Genomic DNA, 26,230 nt, shown 5'->3' on the forward strand with positions numbered 1-26,230 from the left:
TCCGTTTGGCTTGGAAACCGTTTTTCCTTTCAATTATCGTCGATCGTGCGAGCTCGTTTCGTGATTATACAGAAAAACGGATGATTAAACACAGCATCGTGTGTACGGTTCTTACAACGTGCCAATTGAGCTTCACGCGAACGTTAAACGGGGTTCGATCGACGGAGGCTGCGTTCGCTCATTAAGGACGTCAGCTTTAATCGACGGCTCGATGGATCGAAACGAGATCAGAGCCGTACCGTGAAATCGAGGCGGCACCATTGAAATAACAGTCCGAGTATTTTCTTTCAATTCGACCTCCGACAAGGATTCAAGACGCGCCAACGTTTCCGTATCTAAGGATCAAGGAAATCGTTTTTCATCGGTGCGTTGCGGGGACGTGGCTCGTTCCATGAAATTCGTTAATCTCGCCGCGGACACTTTCGAATCCGGCGAAAAAATATTGCTTTCTTAACGAGATTTCAAAGATAAAAAAAAAAAAAACAGAAACGGCGACAGAAGAGAGAAAAATGAAAAGAAGTGATCGCTCGAGGCGATTATAACGAGGAACGACGTTACACGAACAACGTATAATCGATAAACCGGGAATAATTGTTCCGTTCGTTCCGGCAGAGATCGCATGGTAATCCGTTAATCCGGCAAATAATATTCCCGAAATTTTCTCTACATTATCCTCTCGCATTGTTATCAATAATTCCATATTAATTACAATCCCCTTGATATAATTGATGCTGCGACAAAACAAACCATTTCCACGATCAACCACCGTGTATCACACCTTCCTGGTCAGATTCGATTGCTGATTATTTCTCGCGCCGATTTCCGGCCGAACGGGGATAAAAAATCATCGAACCGACGTAAAAATGGGATCTCGTTCTCGTCGACGGCCAATTAAAAGTTCCCAGCCTGGCAGAGCCAATTACCTAGCTGCGTGGACGTGCCCACTAGAGAAACTAACTCGGTTTCCACGAGGATCCGCGGCGCCTAGCCTTTCCAGGCGGGTTCGCTAGCGATACGTCGACGACAAGCAGCCGAAACCTATGCCTAATCGCATGTTCATAATTAATCGCTTGTCAGATTGAGCGGACGAGCGCTTAAGCGGCTCGAATGCAGCTGCGAGGCGATCGTTTCACGACGTGTCGGTACACGAAGATAGAGTGCCTGCGTCCTGCCAGTCATTTAGCACCCGCGTGTCTGCCACCAGTCATTTGCCAAGTTCAAACGAACCGTGCCGCAAACGATGCCGAAAAGAACAGTTCTCTCGTTCGACGAATGCGAACCGAGGGTGTGTGGATACGTTCGACGAGGGAAAGGGTAGAATGAATGGCGAACGGCGTGTATAACCTAGCCTCGTTGAACGATTTCGAGGCCCAGAACGACACGACGAGGACGCGACGCGACGCGACGGGGATTCTATTGAAATACCGAATGGACGACGTTTACGCGCCGCGCCGCGAATTTCACGCGTTCACGCCTCGCGGCTGATTCCGAATCGTCGTTCGAATGCGACCCGTGCCTTCTCTGGTTCGCTTCTATTGGACTTGCATTGGTCGCATCGATGGAATATGCGACGATGGTAAAATCGAGATGGACACGGACCTTGGACAATGGTATGGGTTGTTAAATTTCAACACAAACCTTCTGAACAACCCAATATTTTTCCTAACCTGAATTTAACAATTCCGTGTCTAAAGCACGGAGCTGCTAGATAGTCCTACCGACGAGTCTGCTAGAAGGTGCAAAACGTTTTCTCCTTGCCCGATGGCATGAAAAATTCTACGTTGCGAATCGAAGAAGCGTCAAGAGAGAGAGAGAAAAAGGTAGAGAGAAAGAATCGCACGGACTCGTAACATTTTTTTTTCATTCGTCCATTTATCACACGGACGACGACGCGGTGGAGGAAGGGGTTGGTCGGCGATGTTTTACCCCCGTGTCTGATGCCCGTTCGACCCTCGCTACTTCTCGAATTCGAACGTGATCCTTTACTGTCGCAACACATTGTTTTTCAACGATTCTTTCACCGATTGAACTCGGAAGAATACTAAACGACACATAATTGACGCGAGCGAAAATTTTGTTAATTATTTCAGGCCTTTAACGGATTAAAATTATGATAAGCGTTACAGTGATAAATATTAAAATAATAAGCGACGAATCATTTGACAAATTTTTAACAATTTTTAGCCACCCTTTAAAGATCAGAACGTGAACATCCACGCACGTATTACCTTTCCATCGGAGGCGCAGAAATAATCGGCAGAGCGGCCGTTGGGAAACTCGACACTGGAATTCTATACGCGTATCGCGATCACGTTTTGCTTTTCGCGAACACCGTTCGAATCCGTGACGTCCGGGACTCGCGTAACTTCCGGCGTCTCGTGCCACGCCTGACCAGCCGTGTTCCCTCGTCCCTCCTTCCCCCTGCTCGTCCCGGCTTGAACCGCTCGTTGCGATTAATTGGAACACATTGCAGCTGGGAATCGCAGGTGTAATGAAAGATAATCGCCACCGTCTGCTCGCCCTTTCGCCGCAGTTACATCGCCGTCGACACGAAAGCCACGATTCCCTATTAAAAGTATTGCAATCGGCGTGGAAATCGGCGCCGTCTTCAATAGTGCCTTTAGGAGAGCTACGTGACTCGATACTTTATTACTTCTTCTTTTTCTACGATTTAATACTTTTCAATTGTCTCGAACATTAATATAATTGTTACTCGAAGGGCGTACGAATAACGTTATTTGTAGCCAGATACCTAATCCAGGGAGACAAGTATTGGATTAGAATCTAATAAAAGAACAGATCGTTTGATCCGCGGAAAGTAGGACATCTCAATAAAACAAGTTCCAAGTCTCGTTTTACCGCAGCTCTGTCGAGCATTTTTGTAGTTCAAACGTCGATTTAAGGCAGTGGAGGACCGGCGATATTGCAAAATGGTAGAGCTAGTAGTGTATTTTGAAAATGGCCTCGAGAACGAGTAGCACGGTTACGAGACGCGAATATACTCGGCCATCAGCAAGAACCGATATTGAACGTACAGTGGATGAGATTTCCTTGCTCCGGCCAAATCCTTTTCTGCCATTCGTGTGAAATGCGAAAGCGATGATATTTTTTCCGTCCTCTCATCTTTATGGGACAGATTCGCGCTTCGACTTCAATTTTAAATAACGTCCCATCTTTTTAGCTGCCACGTTTATTGCTCTCACTCGTTTCCACTGTTTTGTCTTCGATATTGAAAAGCGAAAGGAAAGTATTATCTTTTCCATATACGCGACGAGAAATTTCAAACCTGTGATTTCTGTTTTCTAAAGCTTCGTTTTTTTTTTAATTTAACGAATTTAGTTCAAAAGACTTCAAAATGAATAAAATCGATTTCATAGCTCTGGTCCCATATTGTTGACCAGATAATTGCCTCGAATAACTTGATTCACGACTCGAACGCGTCCTATGTACTATTTCTCACAGATTACTAGCAGTCCGCGAAAGTGAGACACTGCTAATATTTCACGAGAAAATTCAACGCGCTTCCGGTTTACACGGCGAATTTGAGAGGAAACGTAATTAAACTGGCACGAGTAACGGAGTAAAAGGCCAGCACTCACCTCAATCTGCTGTGCTCCGAATGCGGCGACTCCTCGGGCGATTTGTAACTGTTCCCGGTCTGAAAAGCAGAAAACCACTGGTCAGAAATTGTTTCGTTATTTATCGTTTCATCTGACAGCTCGATTGATAGATATTGACCGATCGCGTTGTTCTGGCGAGTGTGATATACAAAGCATAGATGTATGTACACCATGAAAACTGAAATTTTTCGTGTCGAAAAATAATGAAAAAGCCATCTACTGTTTTGCAATCTGAGCTTTCGTTTTTTGAAATAGATGAACTGTTTTAGAATTTTCAATTTGTAATTGCTTATAATTTCAATTTTTTTTTAAATGTAAAATTCTCGTATCTATATTATCGATTGGTCAGATAACATAAATTTCGAGGGAGTTCGAACAAAGATAAAGGAGAGAAAGGACTAATCGTTTCCAAGATAATTGTATCATTTCGCTAATAACTGGCGCCACGGTGCAGCCGTCCCCGTCGATCGGGGATATAATTGCATCGTCGATAACCCGTTCTGCTCCGGTTGTTTGCTCTCGGTGCAACGCGAACGAATCGTGGTTCTAACGAAGAAATTTACGACGCGAGAGTCGACCCGTTGGAAACGTGTATCAACCAGGAGCCGCGAACCCAACCGCGTTCTCGATCCCTTGACATTTGTTTTTTTTTATTCTTCCTCTTCTCCTTTCCCTGTTCTCTCCTCTTTTCGCGTCCCTCTAATCGACATAAATTCTCGTTACTTTGCCGCCAACATACGGTGATATATCCCCGTTTCAGCTTTTCTCCGGCTTTCGTTCGCCGCTGTTTCGAACGGTCGAGCTTCGGCTACCTCGGTCGTTTTACGTGACGTTAACTATGAACTCGATATTCGCGGAATATTGCTATGGAAATGCGAGTTGGGGAGACACGGGGTGGAGGAACTTATACTGTCGGTCTTCTTTAGCGGCTTTATGGCCGGCCGATGCCGTCGACGACTCCGCGAAACGATTTATCGCGCGATTTCCGCTGGCAGGGGCTCAACCCCGAGAAATAAGTGTATCGTTCCGTTGAACGTTATTTCATCTGGTTATCACGACGTGGCTTTAACGAAATTAAATTTATAAGGAGATAAATGTTTCGTGATCGAAGTTATACGTTTTCTGAATCGCGATAACAACGATAACGATCCTTAACGGCTCCCGTATTAATCGTTATGGAAATATCCACACTCCTGGGGACAATGATGGCCCGTGGCTCGACCACTTGGCTATCGGTATCCCACTCTCGTCACGGATGGTAATAATTGTTTCGATTCACCGGGAAATTGAATGGCGGCTGTGGTTATTATTAAACGATCGTTCGCGGTGGTTGTTACGTCACGGGCGTTATTACAATCTTCAATCTTTCGCTAATTTGCAGAACATCGCAACAATCCTCTTGCTCGCGCGTTGTTATCAGAGGAAAGAAAAACAGGAAACGTCACCCGTTTTGCACGAGTCGCGCGTGCTTGCAATTCCCCCGTGTCGATTTCCGCCTATTATCCCGTTCTCGCGGCTCACCGGCCCAGCTGCAGCGCAAACATTTACCTCGTAATCCGCTCGCTAACTTTCATCCTGCAGCTTCGGGTCACTGCCTCGCTGTCGCCTCTTGATTTTTCCGATCGCACGTGCTTCGCGAATCTCTCACCAAAGAATCCTTTCACGTATAATAATTCGCTTTTCGATTGATTGGAAATCAGTGTCGGTTTGATTGGAGCAAACGTTTCTCACAGACGGGGGACGACGGTTAAATCGTGTCGCGTTTTGTCTCGACGGAGTAACTGGCTCGAGATACGATATCGCCGGGTTTATCTTGGCCGTCTAGGCGGACGCTCGACGCGGGAATGAGGAAGAACACGAGAGCCGGTGTGTAGGCGGGGATCCAGTTGACGAGGAAGGAGAATAGAAACAGCACCGACGGACCGTGTACCGAAATACGCCGCGCGACAAAATGATGCGACCCGTGGAAGTTTGTCGGAACGAAGCCACTCCGTTACTGACGCGTTTAGAAACAATTTCGTGACAAATAGGATTGTTTGGTTCTGAATAGATCTTTCGTCGGAGAGACGAATAACCTTTATCTGGTCAAGGTGTCTTTACGCGTTAGCGTAAATATATTTCAACGTCTCTTAATATACTCGTCCGAGTTTCGTAGCCCATCCCATAAATTCATCTGACGGTATACAGCAGTTCGCTAATAAGAAGAAGAAATAGAAGGTGCCAGATGATGAGATCTAGAAAGCAGAGTGCACGCTTGAAAGCAAGCTAGAGACAGCTCGAACCTCCTCGTCTCGCATATCTGCATGGCTATTTTCGCTCGGAATGCATCGGTGTCTTCTCTCCAGGAAGACGATTGTCCGATGCTAAAATTTTCCTCCACGAGGAGAAAATTGAATTTGCCTCGACATCGCGTTGCTTTCATACCAATTTATCGCTCGTTTCGTATGAATTTTTGCTGGGAACCAGCGATCAATTCCAAATTGATATCTCTAAATTTTAATATTCTCACTTCTAGATAACTATAAAAATATGAAATATCGGATAGTAATTGTATTGTGTCAATGACGTAATTGAAGGTCTACAATGATAAATCCTTAAGAAGATGAAGGAAGGGTAAGAAGACTACCAGATTGCGCGTCGAAATTGTAACGCGAATACGAACGGAGATTTGGTAGTGCATCGAACAGGAGCGTTGTAAGCGCCGGATTAGAGTGGATGCGGAATCAGCCTAATCACCCGGAAGTGTCGCCACTGTTCACCGCTAATCCGATCGCAGATGTTTCTCTCTCGATTCAACTCTCTCTACCATTCCCTTCGCCCTTTCGCTACTCCACTGGCCGTTACTATGCCGCTCTCGTGTTCCCTCTTCGTTCATCTCTCTTTCTCTCTCTCTCTCTTCCGCATCGCTACGACCGCAGTGTTTGTTTGCGGTTGCGTTAGCGAATCCTAATCGCGGTCGGTCGGTTTTCGCCCTAAATCTGCCACTGCGTGAGACCGGACCCGCTGGAATCGAATAAAACGTGGCACACGGCTCGCGACTCGTTTAATCCTCCCGCTTCACGTGTCGCGCGGGTAACGAGATCGCGATTTTCGGCCGCGACGAGACCGAGATCCGTGTTCGATTAATATTCCAGCCCGGTTCGAGCTGATTTGAATTTTCAGTCCACCGCGACGCGCCGGTAGATCGAATAGCTTCGCCCGCTGACGAACTACCTTTTTCCGTTCGAAATTTCAAGATAAATTTTTCTTGTATTTTCCTCTAGAATAAATTTTGCGAGAAAAAATACGTCTGATGTGTGCTGCGGTACGAGCGACCAACTTTTGAATGTTCATACCGTGGAACGAACTGGCGAATAAAGAAAGTGGGCTGAAAAAATCAGGATACAGAGGGGGGAGAGGAAATAGAAGCGGCAAAAAGTGGAAGGAAAATGCAGCGGTAGGCGGACGGAAAGAAGGGAAAGTTGGTCTCACGCGGAGGATCCAAGAGGAAAATATTTCTGAAACGAGGAACGCGCTCGCGCTGTTAAGAGAGCCACTCTAATTAGCTTGGTATACGGGGGTGGCTTTTTGTTTAATTAACACGCTCGTAGTAAACTGCCCTTGTACCGCGTACCAAGTCACTCCCAGCACCCATCCCACCCTCCCTCTCACCCTATTTTCTCTCTTTCTCCTCTCTGTGTGCCACACACTTTATGCTCTCTTTTTCTTTGCTTTTCGTTCCGCACCCGTTCGCCCGTGATACATTCGATAGGTATTTGTTTGCTTAAAATCTGCGCTCAAGGGTGTCGAATTTAAAAGGCGACGCGTGAAAAGAGGGTGCTAGCTTCTGTCTCTGTCACCTGTTTTATTTTTTTTTTTTTTTGAACGCGGCAACTGCTCGCTCGGATACCCGTTGCTTTTAATATCATTGCACAATGAATATCAAACCCTGTGCTTTTTTCTTCTCTCGCTATCTCTCTCTGGTCCCTCTTTCCTTTCTTTTTTTTGCATAGTATCCTTTTCAACCAAAGCCAGACGATATCGCGTGTACTGTGGCTTCAGCACACAGGATCGAGTAACTTTATATCACTGGCGATACCTGCCTCGCAATTCTCTGTGCGTACATTCCGCGGATGAATAAAATAAAGCTTCGTTTCGCTATCGCGTCGTTTGGTCAGCGCGATTCTCTTCCGTAGACGTTACGTGTAAAACAGAAGGTAATCCCGAAGTACGCGACCCTGTGTTGCGCCCCTCGGGGTTTACAATTGTTTGTGGGAGGTTGAGGATTCGGGAATGATCGAAGGATTAGTATTCATCGGACTTCGAGCGGGCGGCAAGAAAGAACTTTATTTAAAATGAATATCTTAACGATTTTCTTTAACGATGACGCGGTCTTTTATCGGGTTATCCACTGTCTCTTCGGGAATCGACCTAATTTTGTCGTTTTCCCGAATCCAATTTTATTAAGCAATCGTAAATACCACTCGGGGCACGACACTTGGAAAATATTCATGACACTGTAAGAAATCGTCAGGTACTTTACTCGCTTGTCTGTAAGTTTTTATCGCGTTCTTATCAGTTTGACTCTTGAAATGGCGAACACGTTGCAGCTGGACAATTGAGACGTACGTTCGCGTAGTAAGGAAATAATTGACTGCTCTTGAGCGAAGTCGATTTACTACCCTCTGTTTCTTTCGCGTGTAAACGGTCGGAAGAAAAATAGTTTCGCGCGGTAATTCGGGCAAGAGGGTCGGTGTTTCCGGTTCGTGTCGGCCTAACAACTAGGCACGATTTGGTTCTGTCTGGTCGGTACGTAGGTGGACGTTAGCTGCAGGTGGCGCAGCGTATTTATTGCCGCTTCGTGACTGCTCTTCCTCTTTGCCAACAAACCCGCTGTTGGTCCGACGCTGCTTCTCCCGTAACTTCTCTCCTTTCTCCTTCTCTACCTGCCACTCGTTACGTTCTAACAGTCCCTCTTGGCGTCGTTTAATCCCCGCGAAAATCCGACCCGGCGGCTGGTTCGAACGACTTTCGTCAGCCTCCGGATCAACAAAAGAGAAACGGAACCTTCGCTCCGCGTACAGTTGAAGAAGCAACGAGGTAAAATTTACCTACACGTTCCTAATTAATTTCGAACGAATTTCATAAGAGTGCTGAACCAGTGCGGAGAAACGATAACTCTACGAGGGGTCGAGATTTTCAAGCCAGCGTAAACGCTCGAATTGCCCTCGTCAACGCAGACCCTCAGCCTAGCGGTTCCGCGACGCGTGTAAAGCGTTCCACAAAGAACTTTGACGAGATCGGCGTGCAGGCAAGCGGCATGGCAGTCAGCTAGGCTGGCGCGCTAATCCCGCCGTGTCATAAGTGGAATGCAACGCGGTGCACGCGGTTCTCTTAACGAGCACCAGGTATTTACCCGGTTCGAAGAGGTCTCTCGTGCACGCGGCACCCGGGGTTAAAAGCAGTCGTTCGGTCAACACTTTTACACCGGCTCGGTTCACCACCATCAGATAACGCTCCTCGCTTGCCGCCAGTCACTTTCAGCCAGGGTTGAAACCAGCCCGTACGCGTCGTCGCTAAACGGTTAAAGTCTTGTCCAAACTCGACGAAACTCGTTTGCTAGCCACCCGCTGCTATCTCCTCCCCGGGATCTTTTCTCTCTCTAACCATCTACCACCTCGCCCTTTATCTCTTTTCTACTCGATCCCTGACACTCATCTGCTCTACTATCCGACACTCGGCATCCTTTCCTTTCCTAAGTGTTTTCTTGTTCCACGAGGCCCGATCTTTCAACTTATCCCTTTCGAGGAGACGCGATCTAACCGTGGATACGATCCCCCTTCAGCTGCTCGAGAAAGTCGCTTTCTCCCTTACAAGCAACGAGTTAAGTAACTTCTGAAAATGTCTATTGAACTGTTAGGCGATTATTTAAATAATGAAAATGAAATAACACGAAATAGAACGAGAGAGAGATACTTGTAAAGCTCGTACATAGAACTATACATAATACAGCCTCTCAGAAATTCTCCTCGCTGAAATGTGCTAAAGCGCAGCTGACTCTAAGCCGGCAGTGACGACGATTTATCTTAGACGTATCCCCTATAGAGTGTCACGATCCCTTTTAAGTAGCGCATAGGTTGAGCCATTAAAAGGCAATGATCGATGATTCACCACGGTAGTGTTACATGTACGCTATCCATTATACGCGCTGGCAGTATATCTATCCTCTGTACGCTACTCTAAAATTCATTCCCCACGTATAAGCTCGAATGACAACCATTCGAAATCACCGCGTGTTCCAAGCAATTTTGTAAATTACGTTCGTCGTAAATTTGAAATTCCAAATGACCTAGTAGTTGGATGATCGCTTAGCTCGTGAATTTTAAAACAAGAAAAGCATTTTCTCTCCCGATAGTTCAGAAAAGGAGTAAATTGTGTTTATCATCCTTATCGCGTCCCTTTCGAGAAACGCGTCTGGCCGGGCCGTTAAAGGGCAATGATCGACGATTCACTGCACTGGCATTGGTCCCAAGTGGCTACTTCGCACTGAATTCACAATCAATCCACTTTCGCGAAGCATATCACAGACTGTAGCTTACATATCTTTTCCAAGGTATTCGAACCTTCTATTTTTCACCAGCATCAAATTAATCGTGGCGCGTTAATTAAACGACGCGTTCTCAAATATTTAACGTTCGAACATGAGCAGAAGGGAGGTTTAAAAATCGAGCCACGATCGAGTTTCGATAATGGGAAGGCAAACTTCCCGTTCGTAGTAACCCGTCCATTTGCCAAGATCAACGTAGCTATCGATTCCTTTGTTGCCGCTACGTAATGATCGAGATAACGCCGGTGATATCCGGCGGGCTCATAGCCTACTCGCGAGCAATACGAGCCCTCGTAGAACATGCCGTAGACGGGACAGAGGAGATGGAGAACGAAGAGGTATCGAGGAGCGAGGAGGACAGGCGACAGCCGAGCTACGAGCCTCATAATCAAGCCACGTCACAATGGTATTCCTCTAATACATTTGGGCGTTCCTCTGTATTGGAGGACTCGTACCACTGAATGGGACTATCTGCGCGTCGTACACCGCAATATAGGACGCGTAATATCAATGTTGAGCCCTCAGCTGATTATTGCGCCTGCCGGTGCAAAGAGCGTCGGATTATACCCCTTAACGAGACGCGTATACACGTACGTGTCATCATTCATGCAGCGATGAAAATTGCTTCCCACGTAACACGAGCAACTGGTTTGTTTCTACAATCGCTCGTGGCGGTCAAACGATTCAGTAGATACGGTGTACCATTAGTCAGACGAGAGACGACTCGTACACGCACCGGTCCGAATGAAAGCGAATACAGAAGGGAAAATTAAACGGTACTTCCAAGGAGGCCGTATTACACCTCTATTCTCTCATTCAAAAGATTCATATTCCTTGTCGAATTTCATGAAGAGAAGCATACAATTTCATTTGTTACGACGATTCTAGCTGCGTATACACGTAAGTGGTCTCGAGAGATGCGTTTCAATCTCCAAGGGTGGTCGACTTTCTTCATGAAACACCCAGCGAGAACGGACGGGCAGAAGGGGAAAAAAAAGAAGAGGAGACCGGTTGAAACGAAGAATAGAAAAATAATGAAAGAGAAAAAGAAATAAAGAAGAAGGTACGGGGAGACGAGTAGCGGGAGAGAGGAGGAAGTAGAGCCGACTGGAAAAGCAACAGGTGCCGACGTCTAGATAGCGAACAACCCCTACCGAGTCAACCACCCCTTCCCTTTCTCTCGCTTATACACTTCCTTTCTCTTTCTATCCTTCGATCCGTCTTCCTCTCTGCCTCTCTTTCTGCAGCCTCGTGTCTACCCTCGAACAGCGATCCCGGCGAGATAGCAAAAATGTTTAATGGGGTGAACTCGCCGGAAAATACCAGGCGACCCGCGTCTCCTTGTAACGCAACCAAGGCCCGAGAACGTCGTTTTCCCTCGATCGGTTTCGCATTAACAACTCGAGACTGCTTATCGAGGGCTTTCTCGCGTTTACCGAGCTCCTTCTTGTTCGAGCGTAGGCGTCTCGAGTATTTTGGAATTCCTGTCGTCTCGAAACGGCCCGAGGTAATTCCGCTTGTTGGCCAGAGCGTCGCAAACAAGCGACGGGGCGGTAAATAGGAGGGGGGTGGAGAAAAGGAGCTGGGCGATTCCCAAACGGGAAATGAGAGTGGAACAGTGCCAGTCGTAAGGGAAATTATTCCGTACGCATGTCCCGGGAGTCTCGATGCGGAAAATTGACTCCTTTAAGGCGGGCACCTAAGAGTTCGCAGTTTTAACGAGATCTCTTATCGGTAACGATACACCCCCTGTTTCTTCAGAATATTCTAGTACTTCTGTTTATTGATTGAAATTAATATTTCTTTAAGAGGGAACCGAACGACGAAAGATAAAGATTGCAGAAGAACGCGAGGTATTATTAATTACATGAAAGTAGGTTTTAATTAAAAGAAAATCCTTCACCCGTTTCTTTTCTTCTATAGGAAAACTCTGCATATCTCCGAACGAGGAAAATCAATATTAATTGAAAGGGTAACTCGAAAACTGGGTTGCTTCTCTCAAGCATTGTCCGACGTGAACGTGTCTTCGAGGTGGAGACATCTCTTCCATTAGGACGTGAGGATTAATGGGACACGTTAATAAGGGGGTACATATTTCAACCTGGAATCTACCTAGCGGTAATTAAATTTATACGAAACGGAGAGAAAAAATCAGTCGTCCATAAGCCGCGGGGCGTGCACGCGGTCTTTTTCATTAACGCGCAGATGGATGGTTAGGAGCCTGTAAGAACAAGCCTTAATGCGAACAGTTGAAAAGCAATTAAGACTCTGACTTCCTGTTCGCGGAATCAGGTGCTTCATCGTTCACTGACATCACTATCAAATACGGAAATATCCTCGTCGCGTAATGAATTTTAATTAAAGTAACCGCATTGATTGTAACTGCGATTATTATTTCTCTCAATTCGCATTTCTCATTGTAGCAATTTTCACTGCATCAATACCTACAGATACCGTTAACGTACACATAAGAATGATATTCTTGGTAAAAAATTAAGTTGCACGAAACTCGAGCTTCTTCCTAGAAAGGGTACATCTACTAGTATGTACCTTGAAATGGAATTCGGTTCTTGAGTTTAGCGTTAGTTGAGAGTCTGCAGAGAAGAACTCTAGACGAAGCTGGAGAATTCGACGCGCATTTGCTGCCAGAAGTTTACATTTTAAACATCGACTAGTAGCGCGGTTTACGGAGCCCCCGGCATTCCGTATTAATACAATCCTCGCGTGCCAGCTTCCACGTCGGGCTTTACGACTCCGTGAACGCGATTAAGCGCTCTTTTCTGGCACGGCCTCGTCTCGCCCGTAAATACTCTGGTTGTAATTCAACAGGTACAACCGTACCCCCTTCGATTAATCTTTAAGCTCGCGCACCTGGAGAGGCTGTTTCGTCCTCGTACCCGTTCTCTTTCTATTTCCAAGTGTATCAGTTCTTTTAAACGTAAGTGGAAAGCTTGGGTCTTGATAAATCAAGACGTTTCCTCGACGTTAAGTGTAATCGCGTCTAGTTTTAATAACAGATGCTACAACAAAGGTGATGTTCGAAAGAACCACGATCACGTTTCAACAGTTTTAAAACTATATTAAAATATTCATGAAAGGCAAGGTTCTTGGTGTATCGAAAAACAAGCGAGAAGAAAAATACACGCGGCCGGTTCAACTTCTTCTTGGCTGTTTTCTTTCGCGGATGAAAGTAGACGGTTAAAGGAGGCACGATAAAACCAGCTAATTTCGTTCGCCTTGGGGTCCTCTCGAGCTCTCGAGATCGAAAAAGAGGAAGGCTGAAGAAGACAAGAGGGATAAGAGGGGCATCGTAAGTCGTCAGCAAAGACGCTCTCACTTCCTATGCTAATACCGAAGGCTCGACAGCTTTCATAAAGGCGTCGCTCGTCCTGTTCACGAAATAAGATCGTGAGTTTACGAAGAAGGCGAGCCAAGAGGAAGGCTGAGACTGCGTGGAGCAGCAGCAAGAGGGGTTCTGTTATGCTCGCGGCATCTGCCACCACCGTAGCCGATATACGATACTTTGTTTGCCCATCCTGACAGCCCTGTACACGCCTCGCGTCCCTATAGCCGGTTGAATGCGTGCAACTCGCGCCAGCAGTGAAGGAGAACAACGAAAAACCAGCCGACGGAGTTCAACGAATAAATCAGAATACGCGAGAAAGCCGTATCAGCGGACTGATATTTTCCACGGCTGTGCAGCCATTTTGCGAAAAGTCCCTCGTATGCGTGATTCTCCTTCTGAATCGCCTTCGCCTTTCCTTTCAAACGATTTCAACGAGAGAACTGACGTTGTACCACAATGCTCACTTCCTACCATTTTCTCGCTTTGGACAAGTTCTTTCTTCTTGTAATCTTAATAATTCTAAAATATTTTTAATGGAGTACTTACAATGAATGATCCTGAACCCGAAAATTAAAAAAATTATCTAGGGAATGTCATACTTAGGTAATCTATTCGAACGGATCAATAATTGTATTATAGTACAAGTGAGAAACAGAAAGCGCGAATAGATCGTTCATTTTGCTCGAATGAAAAGTACAAGTTTTATCAGAGAATTCTGTCCTCTGTAAGTACGTAAAATACTTGGCAGCCCGCACGCGTTTCACCGTCCCATTAAGCTCGACGAAGAAACTTCCTTAAGATTCTTCGCTTGGATCGCTTGAAAAACGAGCACGACGACTAGAAATCCGATCTGGACGCTAACGCGATCGCCGCTAACGCTAATATCAATCGCTCGTTGCCGCCTGACGAGGGTGAACTCGAGGACAGAACGGATCGTGTAGCGACTTAAAAATCCTTGTCACGTTATTCGATAGCTTTGGGCATTTATAGGTGGAGGGAGGTTGGAAACAAGTAGAGGGATAGAGGGTAGCTCGAGCGAGACAGAGTATCTATACTTAGGAGAAAAATAGAGCAAGACAAGGAGGATGAAAGCAAGCGAGGGTTGAAGGAGATAGAGTTAGAGGGAACGTGCCGTGCCGAAGAGCATCATGCGCAATCTTGTATGCAAATCGAGAGGAAAGGGCGGGTTGAACGGAGCAAAGAGGGCAAAGGAAGAGCGGTGAGATGAAACGAAAGGAGCGTTGTAAGAAAAATTCCTTCTTTTAAGATTTCTGCATGGTGCCGACGCGGAAGTGACACGATCATAACTCGAATTTCTTAGTTTTCGTAAACGACATCTTTTACATTATTATATTAATAAAAATATTTACTCTGGGACTGAGAAATTCTTTCCCTTCGACAACTCGTTCCTTACCCTATCCCCTATTTTATTATGCAATTTTCATATAAAGTATTTTTTGTATCATCAATGATTATGAGATAAGGGGACTGAATCAATTTAGCACGGACACCCTGTGTATGCAAATTCTCCTACCTCCTGCTGTTTACTCGACGCTGAGTTTCGAATTTGCATCCCGCATCTACATTCATACACCTGGGGCGGAGTATGTCACGGTTCGAGGTGTCTCCAGTTTTATTAATGATCCGTAAGTGTCGGCGGAAACGTTATTGAGAGAGGAGCGGGGAGGAAAGGAGAGAAGAAGGAAGCGAGAGGTGGCGAGAGGAAATAAGAGGCTTGTAGCAAGAGGGAGCGACGGTAACACGAGAGTACCTGGAATGTAATTACCATTAGTCCATTAAGATCCATAATTTCCCTAATCGGGCTTCTGTATTACACTGTTTACCCCGAACCGTACATGCTATGCATCTGTACATTTTGCGACAAAATCTTTCATTCCCTTTACGTATCTTAATTCTCGATGAGCACAGATGTAGGTACCGACACCTAAGATTTTCAAAGTTCATACAAATATTTTGTATTTATTCTTATCTCAGCGAACACTACATACCCCCTGCTGTTTATTAACATTCCGTGCACGCAAGTTTTCCTCGACGAAACAACAAACGAAATTCCAACGAACGCGTTCACGTTTCGCGACAAATTTTCTCGTTCCGTTTCGCGTCGTTTGATCGCGGATTTTCCAGCGGCTGACGCGGAAAAACCGTTTAGCGGTGAACGAGTATTTACCGTGGTGGCGTCACGGTTTAGGAAAATGTCAGGAAAAACGGTGTCACTGGGGAATTACCCCGATGCCGGAATCGATCTGTATCGACTGGAACGAAGGTTCGCAAGCGGTATGAATTACGAGGTTCGCTCGTCAAGAAGAGAGGTCGACCGGCGCGACGCGGCGCGGCGGACGTGGAGCGTGGAAAGAGAGAACGAGAGGCAAAACGAGAAACGAAACGTACGGCGGATAATACGATTCCACTTCCGTGGCTGCGGATAGAATCGCGTGAAAAAGTTCGACCCCCGTTCTGGCTAACTTTCGTTTCGCGCTCGTTTCAACCCTTCCCCGGTCACTCCTCGATGTGCTGCTTCAATTTTCCGGGGATGGGGTCAAACCGCAGCAACGAGAGCACATTCGTCGTTTGCTGGCTGCACTCTGTCGGCTACGTTCTTCTCGAGCGTACAATTACGCGGTTAGAGGCGTTAACGCGAACCGGTGTTAGTTTCGTAAATGGCCGAATCGAAAGCTTGCTATTGCAATCGAATTTTTATTTCAAATAATTTATATCCTTCTGTTCGATCTAATAACAACAAGGATATTATTTATAACGCGTAAGTGGTGAAAATTAAAACGATTAAATTTACAACATCCTGCATACGTTTCTTGATCCAGCATAAATTCTAAGTTCACAGTTGAACGGTAACGAGCGCGAGGGGTGAATTTTCAGCGTTTAATTCGCCGTAAGTTGACGACACGCGGCCCGACACGAAATTAATTTGCGCGCGAACGCGAACCGGAGCGCTCGTCTAATGCCTTTCGGATTACGTAGCCGTTAACCCGGTTGAAACCGCGTAATTTATACTTCTTTTCCGCGCCGCGTTCATGCATCACGCCGAAGAAGGGGGTTGGTTTGCCGCGAACGTTAAGGAGAAATCGCACCGGCAAAAGGAGGACCGTTCCATTAAAGGCATTTATTCTCAGTGTCTGCACTTAAGAGAGAGCGCAAGACCAGTATTACAGGTGATTCCAGAGACCTGACCCAGATTTCTCTCTCGTCGGTCGAGGGTAATTTCAAAATGAAAGAAATACCGCGATCGATCCCTCGGTCCGTGCTTTCACGGAACCGAAGAACGAGAAAAAGAGAAAAAGAAGGAGGGAAAAATCCGGCGAGGAAGCGAAGAACGAGTTCGAGGGGAGAGGAAATTGATTCAGCAATTAAACCGTATATCGCGATGATACCTTCTTTCTTTACCAACACCCTTTCTAACCCGGCAATATCTCAAAAACTTCGTACAGCGAAAAAGTTTAGCGAAAGGCAATAAAAGTGGGTGAAATTGCCGCGATGAAGGTAGGTAAACCGAGGGGGTAAGAAATCCTAGTTAATGCCCGTTTTACGTACGCGAGTTGCGTTCGCTCGGCTCGGCCTTTGCACGGCCTACTTCGAGACCCTTCTTTGATCGTCGTAATTTCAAGTATGAAACTAGACGCGAAGGGAAGGAAGCGGCATAGAATAAGGCAGGGTAGGTAAAGAAATAGCGGGACACGTCGTGTCGGAGGAAGCGAGTTTAATTACGAGTAAAAATCGAGTTTGCTCGATCGGCGTCGAGATTGTCGCCTTGCGAAACGAAGTCTCACGATTATTAGATTTCCAACGGGCTGGTGGTGCGGCATCTCTGCCGAAAGGAGGTCGACGGAACGGACAGACCGTCGTGGGAGGGTTGGCTAAACAGTCCGCCGTACGATCCGAGAAAAGGCTGGCGAACGGGCCTGGAGGGGCTGAAACTATTTCTCTTGCCTCCCCGGTACGCCGGTTGTGATTTGAATACATTCAGTTAGCGGCGCGTGCCTCGAATGCCGGATCCACCGACGGAAATGGTTGAAGGAGCCACTCGTTACTTCGTTTCGACGATGTTATGCCTCGTTCTGTCCGATTCGCTATTAGTTCACCGGCAGGCTCGATATTCGCCCTTGTACATACAAGTAACATAGGCTCGCTAAAAAGCTAGCAACGTTCTCGTACGGCGGACAATTGATGGATCCAATTTGAAAGTTACACCGTACTCGATGTTGTATTTAAATAAGCCAACAGGGTCGGTTATTCCGTGAGATTACGTGCAACAACCGTTCCCCTGGCCGACACGTGTCTTCTGGCCAAGACACGGGCGATAATCCCCTTGCCCCCACATAATTTGATATTTAAATGAGGCTCAAATAGTTCGCAACAGCAATTTATCTTGCCGAGCTTCCTACGGATAACAGCTTCAACTATCCTCAAGCTTGTATACCTTCTTTTCCATCTTTCGGATTTATTTTTATGATATACCTCTGCATTTTTATAATAAATATCGTTTTCTTACTTCTATGTAATAAAAAAATGTTACACCTTTGACAGTAAATCGCTGAAAGTCACGTTCAATGTGCCGCGTCTGACTAATCGTTGACTCGTTCTACTTAAATTCCTTCTTGGACTTTCCACGCTCAGATGGCGCTTTCCGTTGATAAGAGAAATGAAATACATCGTGATACTCCAAAGATACCGAGTCAAAAATGAGCCAATCTGTTCGATAAGAATTAACAAATACCGTAATGTTATAAAAAGAGAGAAAAGAAATCATTTTCGTCTGTATCGTGATCGCTGATCGCGATTAAAACCTATTCAACACGAAAGCCACTCGCTACTGTTTAGCTGGGCTAATCTCGTTCCTTTCTCGATGGAAACAATTTTATCGTCTTAATATCTTCCGTGAACGAGATTCATGAAACTTAGCAATCGACTAGATTAACGACGACGTCCGTAGGGCTGCGATTACCGACGAAAGGCAAAGAGAAGGAGACGATCGGGTAACAGGTTGCGATAATAGTCTCGAAACAGTTACCCTTCCCGTTTTCGTAATAACAATCGTTGTTACTCGGTGCATTCGCGGCCGCAATCACGTAATTGCCACAAGCAAACCGTGACACACGTTCCGCTTACAAACCCAAGGATCTTCGCGGAAGAGACGGAAGTAAACGAATTTCGACAGCGACGCTCGACTTTCCGGAATTAGCCACGGAGTACTGTGGCTCCTCCTCCTCGTCAATCCCATCCGCAACTAATCAAAACTTCCTTCCGTTTTCGTCGCATGTCACTGTGGCAACGCTTTCCAATTCGTGGATACACGAACGGGATTCAATCGTTGCACCAGTAATAATTTCCAAGTTGAAGAATACAGACGTTTATATGTATTTTGATGTAGCAAACATCGGACACGATTCGAGAACATAATTAGAAATCAAGTCTTTGTAATTATAATAAGATGATTTTTGACTTCTTGCTATCATTCTAGCTAGAAATAATTCCTTCCGGAATAACGCGGCTCTGCTTTTAAACACGACGAAGGTTTATTTTCCTAGGATCATTCGTTCTATTTATTCTGCACCCTTCTTCTCGACAAGGGACGTTGTTTTCATTTCTGAACGCGTTGACTAGCTTGAGTCACCGGCAACCGGTACCACAGATTTAATGTAATGAAATAATTAAAGAAAGATAGCAGACCGAAAGTTTAGATTAACAATAGAATAATAATTATTTGGAATTTAATTTGATTTGATAATTAAAAATGAAGAAAATTAAGATATTAATTTTAAATATTTTTAATAATTCACGTGGTCTAATATAGCAAGCATAATTCAAAGTATTATTTATCAAGTTACCTTTTGTTTTCATCCCCTATTCTCAGCAAACACTTCTCAGTGCATTATAGCGAAATAATAAACATAGAAACTAGAGCATAGCCCCGTGTGCGACAGTGGTGGACTTGTTGACACTGTGCTACGAATTAGTTAACGAAACACAGAGAGAAGAAATGAAAGTCGCGTTTCGTTACACAACGTGTCCGTTTTGCAGCCTACATCGTTTCCTGTTTACACGAGTCACCAGTCAAATTGACGCGAGGCATTGTAATAAACAAAACTGTCATTCTATATCACATTATTAGTTAATGATATTGATTTGACAGCACGCGATCGATCAATAGTTATTCAACGTAATTTCGACGTAATTTGTTAAAATAATACGCGCACGGGAACGACAATAATTTGACGAGTGCATCAAATTAATAAGTAATACCCAGTCGGGCCGGTTCGAAATATTAATTGCAAACGATCGTGAACTGTTATGGGAATGACGGTGATCGCTATTGCAACGTGAACATCGTAACGATACAGACTGAATTATGGGGAACCGTGTGAGCATGGAAATATAGCGGATGAAATATTTGTATGGACACTTTGGAAATCTCTTCATGCAACGGTATCGTTGATAATTCAATTATTAAACGCGGATACGTGGGTATTAAACTTGTCAACCGAATTGTACGATGAAATAAACAAATGTAACCGTAGCAATGGAATAAAAAGACGGTTTAGAAGGTAATTAATTGACACTACAGACTAATCTTAAATCGACCCAAAGAATTCTACCATCAAGACCTCTCCATGTTTCCCATTAAAGCTTACAATCAAGTTCAACCTTTTTCCAATTTTCGACCGACCTCTTTTCTCTCGTTCGCCGGCACAGACTGAAGAGTAACTTGATAAATAATTCTATCGTGGATGTTCATCCACCGGTCTCGAGGAATTCCTTTACTCGAAAAACGCTCACGGTCGACCCGTTCCACTTTGGACAGAGAATTTCGACTGAGAAGCTTTCATGGTGACTGATTCCGAAAGAAGACGTAATCGCGACTCGAGGTCGTCGAAAATCCATTTTCTGTCCGGCAATTAATATTTTCGCGAGAAAAAGGACCTATATGACGGATGCCAGTAGAACAGCAACTTTCGATATCCGGCGGAAGGAGGGTATAAAAATGGCAGTCTTTTTCTTTGACGCCGTCTTAGGATGCGCGCTCAAGGAATCGCCGCGAAGAAGGAAAAAGGAACCGTGGAAGTAGCGGGCCAGTAGTCGACTTCGAGAACAAAGTCGATATTAAAATCAATCCAACTGTCGGCCAACGAGTTTCAGCAAGTTTGTAACCTTAAAACTTTCGTCCCTGTAACCCGGCTCTCCTCATCCTTTCCTCGTACTAGCCGCATATTGAACTTTAGTCAAGTTCACTCTCCCATTTGCGTTCCAACTTGCCGGCGCGGAGGGTTAAGAAAGCTCGACCAGAGGGGGAGAGAAGAAAAAACAAAAACGATAGGAGAAGAAGATCGAGGCCGAGGGGTAAAGGGAATCGAAGAAAGATGGAAAAACAACGAAGTTCGCGAGAGAGGTTGCGAGGAAAGTGGGAGCGAGAGGAGGAAAGAATGAAAGAAATAGTCGGAAGTTGAAGCACTGATCTTTCGTAGCATCCGCTAAGTAGCACTCTCCGGGACGACATTGAAAGACTCGTATTTTATGCGCCGCGTTCGTATATTTTTCTCGACAAGAAGAGGACGCGATGCACGGAAAGGGAGAAGAGGAAAGGCGAGGAATTTGCACGCGACGCGGCTGCATTATGCATCGATACGCGGCCTTATTCTCTGCCTTTAATTATGTAGCGAACGGTTTCGACGCTAACTGGACGAAGAAAGAAGGAAAAAACGAAGGGGGCAGAAAAGAAAAACAGACAAAGCTAGAAAAAGCGAAGCTTTATCGCGCGTACGCTTGTAAAAAGTCTCTGAATTCCTCGTAAAGTTTTCGATTAAACGGTCCCCGTCGTTGTCGACGTTTCAACAATTTTTCTGCTCCGACCCTCCCTTCTCCCACCCTCTTCCTCTCGATTTTCTCCATTCATCGTTTTTTCTTCCTTTTCTTCTACTTCTGTCTTTCCTCCCTTCCGCTTTTCTCGGCCGAAACGAGGCTGCATTATAAGCTTCAAGGTAACGGGCAACTACGTTAATTAAAAATAAAGTAGTGCCGTGACCGGTCGTTCGATCGAGGCAAACGAAAGCTAGCTAGGAGGAAGGCTGAAACGCGGGGGATGAGAGGGTGAAGAGAAGGAAAGTGGGGCGGTAGTCGTCATTAAGGTTATACAAATCGCCGATTACGCTCGGCTGTTTAACGAGCGCGGAGGAGTTTCGCGAATATTCACGGCTGGAAAGCGGAAGCTCGAGACTAGCCGTCAGTAAGGCGGGTAAATTAAACATTTCGCCGTGGCGTTTTAAGCGACGACCGGAATTCCCGTCACCCGATGAAAAGCTTTCCGCTTCTTATTCGAACGGTGCTCGTAGGCCTGCTCGACCGTGCTCGAGTAGTCGGTCTACGACCTCGTAATTATCACACGACCGCCAACGACCGCTTCTGAGCGGTACGATTCTGATCGTACAAAGCGGCCACTCGAACCGACGATGATAAATCTCACCGAATTAGGGGAGTAGGTTCGGTCACGATATCGATCGAGGCTTGGCTTTTGCTTTTCCACCAACCCTGTTTAATTATCTATTTTCAGCTCGTTCGAATTGGAATGTTAACGACGCTTGATTAAAATTAAAAAAAGATACCACCGCTATACGTGAAAATTGGAGCGAAGGAACTCGTAGTGAAGTCACATGTATAATATTATACATGGAATCAAAAATTTCCTACTTAAATGGCAGCATTAATTTTATCGAGGCTATGTATCACAGGGCAAGAAATAAATTTAAAAAGCTCCGTTGAACAATTTTTTTTCCTCCTTCGTCCATTCACCAGATATTGCCCTATCGGATAGCCATTTATTTCGCTGACCTACAAAACTACCTTCTGTAGGAAAAAATTAAACAATTCTGGAGGAATAAAATCGTGGTTCACTGCGTCCTTTAGAAGATGCTTCAAGTAATAAACACAGATAAAAGAATAAAATATAACAACATTCTCTTGCTCGTTATACGTACTTGAAAAGTCCGAAAACAAAACGTTGAAGAGTGCTTTCTCTCATGATGAAAACTCGTCTGCGATTAAAAGAAGATACTCAGACATTTAAGAAAGTCTCCTGAAATAATTCCTCGCGGTTGTTCTCGGTTCGCGATGAATCATCGAAAAACGATAGGGACTTTCGGTGAGACAAGGGTGGTGGAACCGATTTCATTGCAAAGACAGCGAAAGGTGGGCCGTAAAAGTGGCAATAAGACCGGGACAAACAAATGCGGCTGTGTTTCGGTAACAGGCGAAGCGGAAGCTTTAGAATTCGTAATTAAACGGCAGCCGCTCGAGTTACCACAGCTGAACGTAGAGGGGACTTTCCAGTATAAAGGTTTTATACCCTGCCTAGTCTCGCCCCTTAACCCTCGTTGTTTCTTTTGTCCGTCTTTGATACCTGCTCGTTGGCGAGCCTCGACACCCCTAGTACTCCATAAATTGCACAATGTATGGAGCACGGTGTACTTCAACGCGTCGAGCCCGCCTTTGGACACGCGGAGGGTATTAACAGCGCGCGCTTCTCGGAAACACGTGAAAGGGGTGGGTTTTTTTTTTTATTGCGTCCATAGACTCGCGGTTACCCGTAAGAACCGTCGAGGAGTTAAAATCTTGGAATACCAACGAAGAATCTGATTACGCGTCAAAGTAGGCAGAACGTGTTTCTTATTATCCTGACGTGTATTTTGATCATTCACCCGACGACAAGTCGCACCCTTTCGATTTCATTTTGACACCGCGTTCCCTCGAAGGTCGGCACACAAGAGGAATACATAAATTATGTGGCTGGCAGAGGGTCACAGCGACGTGACTGCAACTTGCTTCGTATTAAACTTATGAATATAAATCACGTTCGCTCGTTCCACGTTCTCTAGGTGTTCGATCGGTGTCTCGGCACTCGCCTCGCCATCGAATCGCGATCCCTCTTCTTCTTCCCTTACAGTTTTTCATCGTACACTTTTCTTCTTTCAACCGGGGCTCGTTCGACTTCTTTTCTCTGTTGGTTTCGCTTTAGCCGGCATGCCGGGTTACACCCGAGTCAAGCTAACGGCTCCGGTGTCAAAGTCCTGGCCCATTATTCAGCAACGTCAGAGTTCATGTCTCCTCGTCACGCACCTGCTCGACTAACTTCCCCCTTGCACACCTTTCGTGGTCGTTCCTCGAACTTACACCATCAGCCCACCGATATCCCTACTTTCGCGATTCCTTTTCCCCTCATTGGGTCTGAAATTTTTCACCGAAGATCCTTCGAACGTTTCTTCGATTCTTTGTCGCGTATCGCCGGAAGAAGGGGATACGCGAAGCGTTTTATCGTCACGGTTTCGGGAGCCCGTGCATCGGGGTCGGCGGTATCGTATACATCAGCATGAAAAACTAGAATACTTCTTACGAACATTTCCTCGTGAACGAAGATTAACGCTCCTCTTTGCTCTGAATTCGCCGTGTTTGCCGCGTGTTGAGTGCCAGCGACGCTCCAGAAACTCCGGAATATATGAAGACAACTGTAGTTTACGGGGCAGCTTTTTATCCGAGGGGGCACAAATCATACGGGAAATTGCACCTACGTAGGGAAACGAAGGAGATTCGACGTTTCGCGGTTGCGACGGTATAAATCGGTCATGCGAAGAACTGGTGTATTGTTTTTCTGCGTGCACGCGGCTTATTTTCGTCATCGTTTAATGACGAAATACTCGTAGCATTCAGCCCGAAGGATTCATAAAAGAATATTGAAGTCCCAAAGGAGACGAATCGCCGAGATCGTGTGGCAAACTACATCAAACCGCAGAATAGTCTTGTAAAAAACGCACGAGTCAAGGAATACGGAGAGACTGGTTGGTGACGATAACAGCAGAGGGTGGAAGTGCATCGAGGGTCGTATGTCGGTATACATGCATATCAGGAAAGCTCCAAGGATTCGAGCGATCACGCACGGGTGCTCTTCTCGATCCGATACATCGGCGATCCGAATCCGAAACGTATCGGTAGGGCGACGTCATACATATCCGATGCCAAAGGCCGCGGGCTCCAAGATTTTTCCTTCGGATTTCCTCTCCCACTTCTGTTTCCCTCGGGATCGTCGTTCGGGCTTCCTCGTCGCCTTTTGGCCCGCAACGCGAAAAACTCCCGGTGGTCGTCACGAAAATATGGGCCGCCGAGCTCGGTCGAGATTGCAAGCGAGGCCGCGTTTACTTGCTGGGATTCTCTCTTCTCCCCACGGTAATTCCGGGATCCTGGGACACGCTGTTGGCGAAAGACTTCCGCAGGAAACCCGGCTAAGTGTTTACCGAAGTGTTCGAGGGAACGTCGACTGATTTTCGACAAGCGACACGTCCTACGTTTCGACCTGCTTTCCAATGAACTGTTGCCTCTAGGCGAGATAACAATCGGCAAACTGGTAAATATCCTGGGGTAAATATCCGACAACGTACTGTTATCGACTATATTCTTTTGATTTTCTTCCATTTCCGATTGGCGTTGGCAGGTTCTCAAAGCTATCGCTCCACTTTCTATATAGCTAATCCAATCCTATTCTCATGAGTTGTAAACTCATCGTCTACAATTAATTGGCCAATTACCAGCATGCGAAAAATTCATTCAGCCTAATAACACTGTAACGTTCAACCGGGTGAAACTGTACGATTCCAAATGGAAGCAATTTTTTCCTCGATTATCGAGTGTACAACGATCGCTGAATACCCGTGATCGATCTCATTCAAAATGAGCCAACCAAAACGTTTACGTCCGTGCAAGTTTCTACGGTTAGAGGATCGAGGTGGATAAGAGGGCGCGAGAGGGTTGGGAAACCGGTGTGAGAAGCGTTTCCCGATTTTCCGCTCTATCGAGCGTAACCTTGCCGCGGATTAAATTCGAATCGATATTTTTATCGGTCACTCTCGTTACACCGCTCACAATAATGTCGGTGGCCGTTTACGCGAAGCAAAACGCCACCGACCAAAACGGTGCTGGCCTATTCTGGCCAGCCTCCGGTATCCACGCTAATACCTGCTTTATTACGTTCCACTGATGCGTGAAACTTCATTGCCTACTTTCAGCCGGTGCACTGAAAGAGACATTCATTTTTAATGTACGCGCGATAGCTTCTCGAGGAGAGCGTCGGGTAATAGACAAACGCGATTCGGAGAAAAACAGCTGCAGCGGAATCGTAAAAAGCTGTAGGCTACGAAGAAATTGCCCGAGAAATGAATCTTTCGAAAGTGTTCGAACGAAATGACCGAAGTGATACGAAATCTGATTCGAAGTCTACGGTACCAACCTCCATTGCATTTAACGTGTTATAAATTATATATAAAAGAAAGTAACAGTTCTTTTTTTTGTTCTTAAAGAAAATAGTGAATTGAAAGTAACAGAGAAGTAAAAAGTTGATTAAAAAGTCAGGAGTTCCTGGAAAAAGTTGGTAAAATTATGTCGCTGTTTGAGCGAAAACACTTCCTGAAAAGGTTGAATTTAAAATGTCGCGGAAAGTATACCAAACACGGGGAACACGATAATTTGAATTAATATTACGTTCGAAAACGTTTACACAGCAACGGAAATTGAATTTATCATTCTAGTAATTTCAAGTGATGAGTTTACTCGATCTGGTCGAACGAGATATTGATTTTTCGCGTCGTATCGCGTTATTGACTTTTGTCA

General features: G+C 45.5%; 1 protein-coding gene across 4 annotated transcripts in view; it reads right to left on the minus strand.

Annotated features, from left to right (window-relative positions):
• Nucleotides 1–26,230, minus strand: part of LOC114871950 (zeta-sarcoglycan) — a 159,614-nt gene that overhangs the window by 48,079 nt on the left and 85,305 nt on the right. For 3 of the 4 annotated variants that reach the window (XM_029178571.2, XM_029178574.2, XM_029178576.2), the window contains exon 3: nt 3,600–3,658. In XM_029178571.2, the coding sequence (XP_029034404.2) occupies nt 3,600–3,658 (59 nt within the window). Of the gene's footprint in view, nt 1–3,599; nt 3,659–5,168; nt 5,441–26,230 lie in introns of those variants that run through there. The other variant, XM_029178575.2, reaches the window with a different exon arrangement.

Source organism: Osmia bicornis, chromosome 1 (assembly GCF_907164935.1).
Source record: "Osmia bicornis bicornis chromosome 1, iOsmBic2.1, whole genome shotgun sequence".
Classification (NCBI taxonomy): Eukaryota; Metazoa; Arthropoda; class Insecta; order Hymenoptera; family Megachilidae; genus Osmia; species Osmia bicornis.